Source organism: Octopus sinensis, linkage group LG9, assembly GCF_006345805.1.
Source record: "Octopus sinensis linkage group LG9, ASM634580v1, whole genome shotgun sequence".
Lineage (NCBI taxonomy): Eukaryota > Metazoa > Mollusca > Cephalopoda > Octopoda > Octopodidae > Octopus > Octopus sinensis.
Genome location: NC_043005.1, coordinates 65,755,420 through 65,769,380, shown reverse-complemented (window position 1 = coordinate 65,769,380; position 13,961 = coordinate 65,755,420). Strand labels below are relative to the sequence as shown.

At 40.2% G+C, this 13,961-nt stretch overlaps 1 protein-coding gene across 3 annotated transcripts in view; it reads left to right on the top strand.

Moving 5' to 3' along the window:
• The window catches only part of LOC115215579 (extracellular signal-regulated kinase 2), a 77,162-nt gene that overhangs the window by 52,978 nt on the left and 10,223 nt on the right, over nucleotides 1–13,961 (top strand). For all 3 annotated transcript variants that reach the window (XM_029784785.2, XM_036506014.1, XM_036506015.1), the window contains exons 9-11: nucleotides 6,575–6,680; nucleotides 8,991–9,192; nucleotides 13,824–13,951. In XM_029784785.2, coding sequence (XP_029640645.1) covers nucleotides 6,575–6,680; nucleotides 8,991–9,192; nucleotides 13,824–13,951 — 436 coding nt within the window. The remainder of the gene's footprint in view (nucleotides 1–6,574; nucleotides 6,681–8,990; nucleotides 9,193–13,823; nucleotides 13,952–13,961) is intronic.

The window sequence follows — 13,961 nt, the reverse complement described above, 5'->3', positions numbered from 1 at the left end:
TAAAAAATCATTTCTTTGTAACTAAACACTTTTAAATTTCGTACACTGGTAGAATGTGTTACACAAAACGTCTTTTTCTCTTGGCTTTCTTGAGAAAATTCTGTAGTTTGTAAGCTAATTTGTTGTTAAATTTCTTGCTTTTCAGCAAATTTTCTCAAGAAAGCCAAGAGAAAAAGATGTTTTATGTAACATTCTACCAGCATACGAAGTTTAAAAGTGTTTAGTTACAAAGAAATGATTTTTAAAATCTGCCGGTCAAAGTGAAAAGATCCCAAACGTACCTGAACTTATGTTGATAATTGGCCCCAAAACACAACTTAGCTTGAAAAATGATGTAACACACACACACACACACACACACACACACACACACACACACAAGAAAGAAAGAAAACCATTAAAACATGTAATTAAAATTTATTAAAGAAAGCTTTTTGGCTGCGCTGGTTTGGTCATGTGATGCAGATGGATGCTGACAGCTCCATAATGAAGTATCAGTCTCTCAAAGTTGATGGAACACAAGGAAGAGGGAAACCCATGTAAACTAGAGATGACGTACTGAATGCTGACCTCTGGATGACAAAGGGCTGAGATACCTGGCCCCTTATTGTGCACAAGAAGACCCATCCTCCACAGCAGAAGTGTTAAGGTCATTGCAAGAGCCCTGTGCCAGTGTCACTTAAAAGGCACTTGTGCTGGTGCCATGTAGAAGCACTCATGCAGTTCCACATTAAAAGCACCCAGCACACTCTGTAAAGTGGTTGGCATTAGGAAGGGCATCCAGCCATAGAAACCAAGCCAATTCAGACTAGAACTTGGCGCAGCTCTATCTTTACGTTTTGAGTTCAAATGCTGCTGGGGTTGACTTTGCCTTTCGTCCTTTAGAGGTCGATAAAATAAATACCAGTTGAATACTGAGGGTTGATATAATCGACTTACCCCACCCCTGAGACTGCTGGCTTTGTTGCCAAAATTTGAAACCAGTATATATATATATATATATATTTGAATATGTGGGCATATGTGTATGTGCAAATGGATGTATACATTTTAAGACAATAGTGGAGGCGCGTGGCTTAGTGGTTAGGGTGTCAGCATCATGCTCGTAAGATTGTGGTTTCGATTCTTAGACCGGGCTACGCGTTGTGTTCTTGAGCAAAACACTTCATTTCACGTTGCTCCAGTCCACTCAGCTGGCAAAAATGAGTAACACTACGATGGACTGGCGTCCCGTCCAGCTGGGGAACACATACATCTGGCGGCGAGCTGGCAGACACGTTAGCGCGCCGGGCGAAATGCTTAGCGCTATTTCGTCTGTCGTTACGTTCTGAGTTCAAATTCCGCCGAGGTCAACTTTGCCTTTCATCCTTTCGGGGTCGATAAATAAAGTACCAGTTTTGCACTGGGGTCGATGTAATCGACTTAATCCCTTTGTCCTTGTTTGTCTCCTCTATGTTTAGCCCCTTGTGGGCAATAAAGAAATATATATATTTTAAGACAAGCCAAAGGAGATAACTCTACAACCGTAGAGTTCTGTCCCTTCAGCAAGGTATGCATATATTTTATAGTTCATTTCTTTTATTAGCACAAAAAGTGTTCTATCTACATATATGAATTGTTTCTAGTGAAGGAGGGAATAGTTTCTTGGTGATATGCTTGATTTTTAAAAATAAATTCACGGTTTCAGACCAATCTGATGATAAATATTCAGCTTTATGACATTCTGTTAAAAGGTTGAATCATGGAACTGGTAGCACACAGATCTAGATTAAATATGAAATGTATTTATTTTGAACTAGCGGTATCGTCTGGCGTTGCTTGGGTTTGTTTCGATCCTTTAGAATTGGAATTTTTGAAAAATAAAAATTTTGCATTATGTAGCTTGTTATTCTCTTTAAGTGAATAATCGTTAAAAATAGGGATTTTCATAGAAAAAAAGCACCTTTTTGATGTAAATAATTTTTGGCGTTAACATGGTTCGATTTGAATTTTTTTCTTCTACGGAAGGAAGAGCAAGCCTTCTTCTATCAAACTCTCAATTTTGGTCAACTTGCGTGTGCAGGTTCTCGGAGGAGATAGTGTTAGTTGAAGGCTACCAAAACTGCCATACACAGACAACTTCAGCTTTATATATATAGAGAGATTAGACATCTTATAGTGTGTGTGTATAATATGTGTGTATACACATGTGCACACACACACACACACACACATAGTGTTACCAAGAAAGGCTACTAAATATGGAGAATACATGAGAGAAAGAGAGTCTTCTCAATGTTGACCCAACATAGGGACCAGCTATTGTAGTTGACAGTTGTATGATAGATGTAAAATAATTAAGGATATGAAAGCAGGGAAAGCCCCTGGCCCACCAGGAATTTAAACGAGATGCTTAAAATACGTTGTGGAATAGGATATGGCTTAGTCACCTGTATAATTAATCAAATTGTACAGAAAGGGAACATACCTATCGATTCACATAGTAGCATTATTCTCAATTACTACAAGGTTAAAGGAAATGCCTTTGATAGAAGTAATTATGGAATTAACAAACCGCCAGACATGATAAGCAGTGGAAGAAATGTTCTGAAAGTTTAGTCACTGGAATAAGAATAGGCTGGTGAATGCTTAGAGAGCTATTACCTCACTTGGTAACAAAAGCGATGGCGGCGGAGGTGGTGGTGGTGGTTTTATTTCCCTTACTCTTTTACTTGTTTCAGTCATTTGACTACGGCCATGCCGGAGCACTGCCTTTAGTCGAGCAAATCGACCCCAGGACTTATTCTTTGTAAGCCTAGTACTTATTTTATTGGTCTCTTATTGTTGTCAAGCGATGTTGGGGGAGACAAACACAGACACACAAACATAGACACACACACACATAGTGTTACCAAGAAAGGCTACTAAATATGGAGAATACATGAGAGAAAGAGAGTCTTCTCAATGTTGACCCAACATAGGGACCAGCTATTGTAGTTGACAGTTGTATGATAGATGTAAAATAATTAAGGATATGAAAGCAGGGAAAGCCCCTGGCCCACCAGGAATTTAAACGAGATGCTTAAAATACGTTGTGGAATAGGATATGGCTTAGTCACCTGTATAATTAATCAAATTGTACAGAAAGGGAACATACCTATCGATTCACATAGTAGCATTATTCTCAATTACTACAAGGTTAAAGGAAATGCCTTTGATAGAAGTAATTATGGAATTAACAAACCGCCAGACATGATAAGCAGTGGAAGAAATGTTCTGAAAGTATAGTCACTGGAATAAGAATAGGCTGGTGAATGCTTAGAGAGCTATTACCTCACTTGGTAACAAAAGCGATGGCGGCGGAGGTGGTGGTGGTGGTTTTATTTCCCTTACTCTTTTACTTGTTTCAGTCATTTGACTACGGCCATGCCGGAGCACTGCCTTTAGTCGAGCAAATCGACCCCAGGACTTATTCTTTGTAAGCCTAGTACTTATTTTATTGGTCTCTTATTGTTGTCAAGCGATGTTGGGGGAGACAAACACAGACACACAAACATAGACACACACACATACATATATATATATATATATACAAACATAGACACACACACATACATATATATATATATATATATATATATATATATATATACGACAGGCTTCTTTCAGTTTCCGTCTACCAAATCCACTCACAAGGCTTTGGTCGGCCCGAGGCTATGGTAGAAGACACTTACCCAAGGTGCTACGCAGTGGGACTGAACCCGGAACCATGTGGTTGGTAAGCAAACTACTTACCACACGGCCACTCCTTGGTCATAGTTATAACATCAACAACTTGCTTATTACAAAATATGCTTTGCACCATCATTCTTCCAAGTTCATGTACCTCATCAGTTTCCATAGCTTGCAAACCAGCCTCATCCTACATAATCAATAAAAGTAAGATGCCACATGTGTTTACCACCAATGCATCTACAAATGATATAGTTTGCATTGAAAAATTTTGACCCATGCAAGCATAGAAAAGTGGATGTTAAGTAATAATAATAATGATGGTTTTAAATTTTGCCACAAAGGCAGCAATTTTTTGGGGAGGAGGAGATGAGTCAATTGCATTAACCCCAGGGTTCAAATGGTACTTATTTTATATCGACCCTGAAAGGATGAAAGGTAAAGTTAACCTTGGTGGAATTTGAACTCAGTACATAACAATGGGCAAAATACCTATTTCTTTACTACCCACAAGGGGCTAAACACAGAGGGGACAAACAAGGACAAACAAACGGATTAAGTCGATTATATCAACCTCAGTGTGTAACTGGTACTTAATTTATTGACCCCGAAAGGATGAAAGGCAAAGTCGACCTCGGCGGAATTTGAACTGAGAACGTAACGGCAGACGAAATACCTATTTCTTTACTACCCACAAGGGGCTAAACACAGAGGGGACAAACAAGGACAAACAAACGGATTAAGTCGATTATATCAACCTCAGTGTGTAACTGGTACTTAATTTATTGACCCCGAAAGGATGAAAGGCAAAGTCGACCTCGGCGGAATTTGAACTCAGAACGTAACGGCAGACGAAATACCGCTAAGCATTTCGCCCGGCGTGCTAACGTTTCTGCCAGCTAAATATTTCATCCAGTGCACTAATGATTCTGCCAGCTCACTGCCTTCCAAATAATAATGATGATGATGATGATTATTCTATGTGTGTGTGTATGTGTGAATGCATGCATGTGTGTGTGTGTGAGTGTGTGTGTGTGTGTATGCATGCCTGTGTGTATGTGTGGAGGCACAATGGCCCAGTGGTTAGGGCAGCGTACTCGTGTTCATAGGATCGCGGTTTCGATTCCCAGACTGGGCGTTGTGAGTGTTTATTGAATGAAAGCACCTAAAAGCTCCACGAGGCTCCGGCAGGGGGTGGGGGTGATCCCTGCTGTACTCTTTCACCACAACTTTCTCTCACTCTTGATTCCTGTTTCTGTTGTACCTGTACTTCAAAGGGCCGGCCTTGTCACTCTCTGTGTCACGCTGAATATCCCCGAGAACTACGTTAAGGGTTCACGTGTCTGTGGAGTGCTCAGCCACTTGCACGTTAATTTCACAAGCAAGCTGTTCCGTTGATTCGGATCAACCGGAACCCTCGTTGTCGTAACCGACGGAGTGCTTCCACAGTGTGTATGTATATGTTTATGTGTGAATGTGCTTACATACGAGGGACGTTCAATAAGTAATGCCTCTGACCCACTTGCCGTTGTTTGATCTAGCTGAAATTTTGCATGTGCAATTATTTATATCTCTATAGATTAAGTGGCAAATTACAGCTCCGAACTAATTGTGGTTTGTGATTTACATGTGTTTGAAATGAGTCAAGTGGGAAATGGAGCCTGTTGAGTGTCGAGCAGTGATCCGGTTTTTGTATTTGAAATGACGCACACCACAGGAGACTTTTGATGAAATGAAAGTAACTTATGGTGATGATGCCCCATCATATGACCTTGTAAAACGCTGGCATCGTGAATTCAAACATGGTTGGAACTCTGTGGAAACAGCTCCCAGATCTGGTCGCACCCCTTCTGCCATTGATGAGGCATCTGTCCGTCAAGTTGAGGCTGCCATTTTGGAAGATCGACGCATAACTATTCGCCAAATAGCCCATGAGGTCAAGATTAGTACCGGGTCTGTGGAAACTATCATTCATGACCATTTGCATATGCAAAAGGTGTCTGCCAGATGGATTCCCAGGTTGCTCACACTTTTCCAGAAGCAAAAACGCGTCGAGTGCTCGAGGATGAATTTAGGGATGTGCCAAGAAGATGAGTCAAAATTTTTCAAAAGACTGATTACACAGGATGAGACCAGGGTCCATCACTATGATCCAGAGACCAAAGCCCAGTCAATGCAGTGGAAGCACCATGACTCACCTCCTCCAAAGGAGGCAAGGGTGCAGCCCTCCGCTGGCAAGGTCATGCTCACAGTCTTCTGGGACCAGGACGGAGTAGTGATGACAGATTTCCTGGCAAAGGGTACCACGATTACAGGAGCCTATCATGCTTCATTTTTGAGGAAAGTAAGAGAAGCTATCAAAACCAAGAGGCCGGGCAAGATCAGCAAAGGCATCCTCCTCCTGCAGGACAACGCTCCGGTCCACAACTCGCGTGTCGCCAGATCAGAAGCACAGGCGTGCGGCTATGAACTCTTCCCCCATCTCCCTAATCTCCTGACCTTGCACCTTCTGATTTTCACCCCTTCCCAGCCATGAAGTTGTTTTTGAAAGGAAAGCGTTTCCCAGATGATGCAGCCTTGATTTCTGAAGTCACGTCGTGGTTGGAGGACTAAGCTGGGGGACTTCTACGAAAACGGTCTCCAGAGCTGCATCAAATGATGGGAGAAATGCGTAACTATGGATTGTTCCTATGCTGAAAAAGACTAATACCTGTGCCAAGTTTCGTTGCTCTACTGCTCTGGGAAGTGGGTCAGGGGCATTACTTATTGAACGCCCCTCGTATATTGTTATGCCTACTGAATTCATTTATGTTAGCACATATAAAGATATGCTTAATTTAAAAATTTTTTCCTTGTGTGCTAGGTTCCGGAAACCTCTAGAAGAGATTAGTTTTGATAGTGACATTGTAACTTGCTTCAGTGATGAAATCCAGCTCTCCGTTGAAGATTACAAAAAGAAGTTATATGAGGTAATTGTTAAGCATTATTTCATTTGTATTTCATGCCTTTTTTCCTTTTTGGTATGTATGTGCAGTTATCACCTATCTCCTTTACTTACCACCCTGAAATTTCCTGTTTTGTCCACTGTTCTGACTACCAGATTCTGTTAATAGAAATTTCTCTTCTAATTTAACAACTAATCATCATCATCATCATCATCATCACCATCATCATCATCATCATCATCATCATCATCATCATCATTATCATTGTTTAACGTCTGCTTTCTATGCTAGCATGGGTTGGATGATTTGACTGAGGACTGACGAACCAGATGGCTGCACCAGACTCCAATCTGATCTGGCAGAGTTTCTACAGCTGGATGCCCTTTCTAATGCCAACCACTCCGAGAGTGTAGTGGGTACTTTTATGTGCTGCTGGCACGAGGGCCAGTCAGGCGGTACTGGCAATGGCCATGCTCAAATGGTGCTTTTTATGTGCCACCTGCACAGGAGCCAGTCAAATGGCACTGGCAATGACCTCGCTCGAATGCTTTTTCACGTGCCACCACCACAAGTGCCAGTAAGGCGACACTGGTATTGATCACGCTCGAATGGTGCTTTTTATGTGCCACCAGCATGGAAGCCAGTTAGTTGCTCTGGCAACGATCATGCTCGTATGGTCCTCTTAGCGCTCCACTAGCACGGATGCCAGTCATCGAATTTGATTTCAAATTTTTGGCACAAGGCCAGCAATTTCAGAAGAAGGGCTAAGTTGATTACATTGACCTTTGCACTCAACTGATACTTATTTTATCGACACCCCTGAAAGGAAGAAAGGCAAAGTTGATCTTGATGGAATTAGAACTCAGAAAGGATCTACAGACGTTGGGACTCACAGAGGGGATGACAAGGGAACCGAGATTCCTGGCAGCTTGCTGTGCCTGAAAAGACACATCAAGTTAAGTAAAATCATGCTTGTCCTTGCATACGGGCTTGTCTCCTGCATCTCTCTCCAGCTGAGCATTCCTAATCTTGTGGACTTGTAGGTGCCAGTGTCACACAAAAAGCACCTGTACTGGTGCCACATAAATCCACCTGTGCCAGTGATGCAGGAAAACACCCACTACACTCTGTAAAGTGGTTGGCGTTAGGAAGGGCATCCAACCATAGAAACCATGCCAAAACAGACATATGGAACCTGGGTGGGTCTTCAGCTGGCCACCTCCTCTCAGACTGTTCAATCCATGTCAGCATGGAAAATGGATGTTAAATGATGATGGTGATGAATGTAAAGATGGAGAAAATGCTGGTAAATATTTTGTCCGACATGCTGATGATTTGGCCAATTTAATCATATTAAAGAAAACGTATATCCTACACTTAATACTCTCCAGCAAGTACTCACTTCATGATCTATTACTTCTTGCTGAAAAAAAATCTTTAAAACTCCACAAATTACAAGAAGGCCTAACCTTTTCCTTTATGTTTAATATATTGGGTTGTCCGGAAAGTTCGTGCCGATTTATAGTAGCTTACCTATTTCTTTATTACCCACAAGGGGCTAAACACAGAGGGGACAAACAGGGACAGACATAGGTATTAAGTCGATTACATCGACCCCAGTGCGTAACTGGTACTTAATTTATCGACCCCGAAAGGATGAAAGGCAAAGTCGACCTCGGCGGAATTTGAACTCAGAACGTAACGGCAGATGAAATACCGCTAAGCATTTCGTCCGGCGTGCTAACATTTCTGCCAGCTCGCCGCCTTAAATAGTAGCTTACCTTTCAACTTATTTTAGAACATGGTTGAGTCCATAAAATAGGATTTGACTACACCTCCATTTAGAGCACAGTTTAAGCTATCTTTTCACGGAAGAAGGTTTATGTTCCTGTAACTTGCGACCACCTTGAATTTTTAGTCAAATGGATCAACCCCAGTACTTCTTTTTTAAGAAGCGGTACTTATTCTATCAATCTCTTTTGCTGAACCGCTAAGTTATGAGGACACAAACACACCAACACTGGTTGTCAAGCAGTGATGGAGGGGACAAACACAGACACAAAGACGCATGCACATAGATATATACATAATATATATAAATGTATACATGTATATATATGATGGGCTTTTTTCAGTTTCTGTCTGCCAAATCCATTCACAAGGCTTTGGTCAACATGAGGCTATAGTTTAAGACACTTGCCTAAGGTACCACACAGTGGATCTGAACCTGGAACCATGTGGTTGGGAAGCAAGCTTCTTACCACACAGCCATGCCTGCACCTATTAACATCCCTATCACTCATGATTTAATTTTATTTCTATTTCATTGTTTAGATGATTGTTGAGAAAAATTTTTGGCAAACAAAACACCACGATAAAATTGACAGCATGAGGCTACAAAAAGAAAGAACGTTTTATAAAGAAAACAGAAAGCAGCTCTCTCCATTAACAGCTGTAGGTTGTCCATATACTGCAGGACCTGATGGTTGTAGGGATTCTTTACTCTCCGCAAGTAAAGCACGTCTCTCTGAAAAGGGTAAGCAAATATTTCTGAAAAATTTTCTTGAAACTCTGTATAAGACAGGCTATTTTTTATTCTCTGTATTGAGCCTTTGAACTTCATATATGCCATTTATACGGTCCGAGGTCGACTTTGCCTTTCATCCTTTCGGGGTCGATAAATTAAGTACCAGTTACGCACTGGGATCGATATAATCGACTTAATCCGTTTGTCTGTCCTTGTTTGTCCTCTCTGTGTTTAGCCCCTTGTGGGTAGTAAAGAAATATATTTCTCATCTATACATGGTTTCAGTATATTGTTCCTCACCCACATTTTTTGTATTGTCACCTTTCACCTCCTTCGTTCTGACCCATTCCAATTTCCTTCACTGATCCCTTCCCACCTGATATCCACCATTGACTACCCCTTCACCCATGCCCAAAACTCACTGCATTCACCCCAGTTCCCATCTCTAACCATCTTTCGTTTCTCTTACCCCCCCCATCCAATTCTATGTTCTTATTCTCCCTTATAGTCACCTTCCTTCCTGTATCTTGAGGATATGCTTTGAAACCCCATCACCACCACCATTTTTTCTTTCCAGCTGAGGTGGCCATATATCCCCTCTGCAGCAAAACACCTAATCCTGTCCCTCTATCATGCTCTAACATCTCAACACGTGGTATAAAACCGTCACCCTCAATACTATACCCTTACTTAGTCAAGGGGTTTCTGGTCTTGTGAGTTATTTGGTGACCATGTGGCAGAACTACATAACTTAGGCATAGTAATATGTGACCAGAGGTCATCCTGCACAATAGATGAATATATCGATGATGTAGCTAGCCTCGCTTTGATACACTAGCCTCATTCTGATACACTAACTTTGTTCTGATCTACACTGGCCTTGGTCAAAGACACCATGTTAGTACTGGAGTCAGTACATTCTGTAAAGAGGTTGGTTCTGGTCATTCAGCCATAGGGACCATACCAACAAAGACAGTGTTCTGCCTCATCAGATCCTGTCGAACTGTCAAACCCTTGCCAGCATAGAAGACAGATGTTAAACAACAATGATGATAGTGTATGTGCATATTTATTTTTGGGGATCTTTACCTTTTGACCGACAGATTCAAAAAATAATTTTTTGTAACTAAACACTTTCAGACTTTGGACATTGGTAGAATGTGTCACATAAAACATCATTTACTCTTAGCATTTTTGAGAAAAAACTTATATTTACAAAGTTATTTCATGTTAAAGTTCTCATATTTCGGCAATTTCAACCAATCAATGATGTATATTCAACTGAATAAAATTACTGCCGTTGTTTGTCAACAACAACTATCGGCGATGTATTTTTTGTGTGTCACTGTTATTTATGACATTGTTCATGTGTTTGTACTGATTTTAAGGCTTTAGGATTGGGGTTTTAAGGTTAGGGTTAAGGTTTTAGAGTAAAAATATCTTATATGACACATTCTACTAGTGTCCAAAGTTTGAAAGTGTTTAGTTACAAAAAATTATTTTAAAAATCTGTCGGTCAAAAGGTAAAGATCCATTATTGGGTTTATATGTGTGCATTTGTGCACCTAATTTATTTACATATTACTTGTGCATTCCAGATAGATTATTATTATTAGCATGTTTGCAAAGTATTGTGACATATAAATGTATGTTTGGGTATTCACATATGTATGGGAGCCTTTCTACATATATTATGGATAGATGTGTTTTGTTTTATTATAGACGTGTTACATATTTGTAAACTTACTCATGGGCTTGTGCATGTTGTATTCTTTTATTCCTTTACTTGTTTCAGTCATTGACTGTGGCCATGCTGCAGCATTGCCTTGAAGGGTTTTAGTCAAACAAATTGACTCTAAGGCTTATTTTTTAAGCCTGGTACTTATTCTATCGGTTTCTTTTGCAGAACCACTAAGTTACGAGGATGTAAACACACCATGTTAAGCAGTGGTGGTGGGACAAATACAGACATACACACATAGATACACACACACACACACACACACACACACACACACACTGGCGAAAATAAATTTAAGACTGATGATAAAAGTTCTATTTCTTATAAAATATTTTGTTACTAACACCATGCAAATTATTTCTATCTTTTACACCTTATGCAGAATTTATTTCTCTTTCAAATGATGCAGACAATAACTATTTTTATACAACTTGAAAGAAGTTTTCAAGTACAAATGCAATTCACAACCGATTTATTTACAAGTTTCACAGAAAAGGTGAAGTGTGCTGCTCTCAGCAACCATCTCAAGCTGTGTGTGTTTCGTTGTATCTCCATTAATGCGGGCCCATTGCCTCTGGATATACAACATGTAGACAGGACTAGCTTGGAGACCCAGCCGGTGAAGTGTGCTCAGCAAGCGCTTGTGGTGAAAATAGAAGGAATCTGTTTTTGTTGGGCCCTTATATCCAGTTTGCCATCGTGAGCCTTGTTGTGATCTCACGCATGGCAAATGGATGCAGGTGAGGTCTCGCTCCAGTCTTGAAGATGGCAATGGCTGCCGTGAGATGTTATCCAATATGGCGCTGACTGCTTGTGCTGCTACACACCTTTCTATTTAATTCTTTCCTTTTGTGATTCTCTCTTGGTTTGCCAATCAAATTATTTCTTTTTGTGGCTTTCTAAGCTTCTCCCACTAATTGTATTTATAACCATGTTAAAAAGCACCATCCAAACATGGCCGATGCCAGCGCCGCCTTGACTGGCTTCCATGCCGGTGGCACATAAAAAGTACCAATCCGATCGTGGCTGTTGCCAGCCTTGTCTGGCACCTGTGCCGGTAGCACGTAAAAAGCACCCACTACACTCATAGAGTGGTTGGTGTTAGGAAGGGCATCCAGCTGTAGAAACACTGCCAGATCAGACCGGAGCCTCGTGCAGCCTTCTGGCTTCCCAGATCCCGGTCGAACCGTCCAACCCATACTAACATGGAAAACAGATGTTAGACGATGATGATGATGATATTTGTCGGTGTGCAGTTTTATTACACTGTTTGAAAGTCATGTTGAAATGACTGGTTGGAGTTTCCTTTTAGTATTGTTTGGACTTGCTTAATCATTGCTTATATCTGTTACAATATGCTGAATGATCTAACTGTCCCATTATTGAAATGATTGGAACTGGATAATACTTGCAATACCAATATCTTCATCATTTATTCGGGAGTAGCTGCATGGTAAGAAGCTTGCTTCCCAACCACTTGGTTCTGGGTGCAGTCCTACTGCGTGGCACCTTGAGTAAGTGTCTTCTACTATAGCCTCGAGCTGTAAAAACCTGGACAAAACAGAGTAGTTTTTCTACCTGGCTGGGTCCTGTCCACTGTCCTACTTATGCATGCACCGTCCTATCCATGATGATGATGATAATGATGGTGATGATGATAGAAAAACTATAATAGAATTCACTTATATATATATATATATATGTATGTATGTATGTGTGTATATATTTCATTAACATTTAATATACTTTATAGTATATTATGGTTGAGCAATGATATTCCACATGCCTACAGGTCATTAATATTTACATACCAGCCCCAGGAATGCTTTTAATATGTAAATTGGTATATCCAATAACTTAACACTGCTGTATACTGTGGCTATATAAACAATGTGTCCAGAGGCAAGGGTTGGTTAGATGAGTGCTGACAAAAGGGCAAAAACCCCTGGAATATGGCATATACATTCATTACCCCTTTTTGTCTTTGATCTCATTGTTTGCTTACTTCTGACATCTTGATATGAAACAAAGCAAAAAAATCAGTGCTAGCTATAATTTCTGTAGAAATAACCTGAACAAAGTAATGTAAAGAGCACTGCTAACACAGCAGGACATGGTGTTGACTCATAAAAACATTTAATATTCTTTATAGTGTATTTTGGTTGTCTAACGAAATTCCACGTGCCTACAAATCATTGATATGCAAATAATATCTACACCTTTTAAACATTTCTTAATGATGTAAAAGATTGCATAGAGAAATTGCAAAACAATTTTTTCATTTGATCAGAACTAGTTTATTTGATTTTTATTGAAGAGAAACAAAAATTGTCACATTTAAATTATAAAGGTATTTGTTTGCACACATTATTGTTAGCTGAAATGTATTTGTATAGAAATACACACATGCAGCGCTTAAATATGTGCATGCCTGCATATCATTATACATAACACAAGGTACATGGCCTTAAGTGCAGTGTTCTAATATGTTTTAAAGTTATCAGAAAATTCACTTTTATGGCTGTGCAGTTGAGCTCATAAAAAACACCATTTGAGCGTGGCCGTTGCCAGTACTGCCTGACTGGCCCTCGTGTCAGTGGTACGTAAAAGCACCCACTACATTCTCGGAGTGGTTGGTGTTAGGAAGGGCATCCAGCTGTAGAAAGCCTAGTGCAGCCATCTGGTTCGCCAGTCCTCAGTCAAATCGTCCAACCCATGCTAGCATGGAAAGCGGATGTTAAACGACGACGACGACAACGATGGTGATGATGATGATGACAGAAAACAGATGTAAAACAGTGTCTGTAAGATGAATGTTTTTTACCCTGAGCAGTCTTTTATTACATTTAACATATCAAACATTTACTCTTTTTTAAATTTTTTTATTTCACTTTTATAGCAAAGACACATGCTCAAACGTCAGATGACACACAAAATACAACTCCCCAACATTTACAAAACCAACTTAAACCTGTTTCTAGGTTTAAACTACTCGAGAATTCCAGTCATGCTGTTGAACCAAACAAAGTAAGTATAA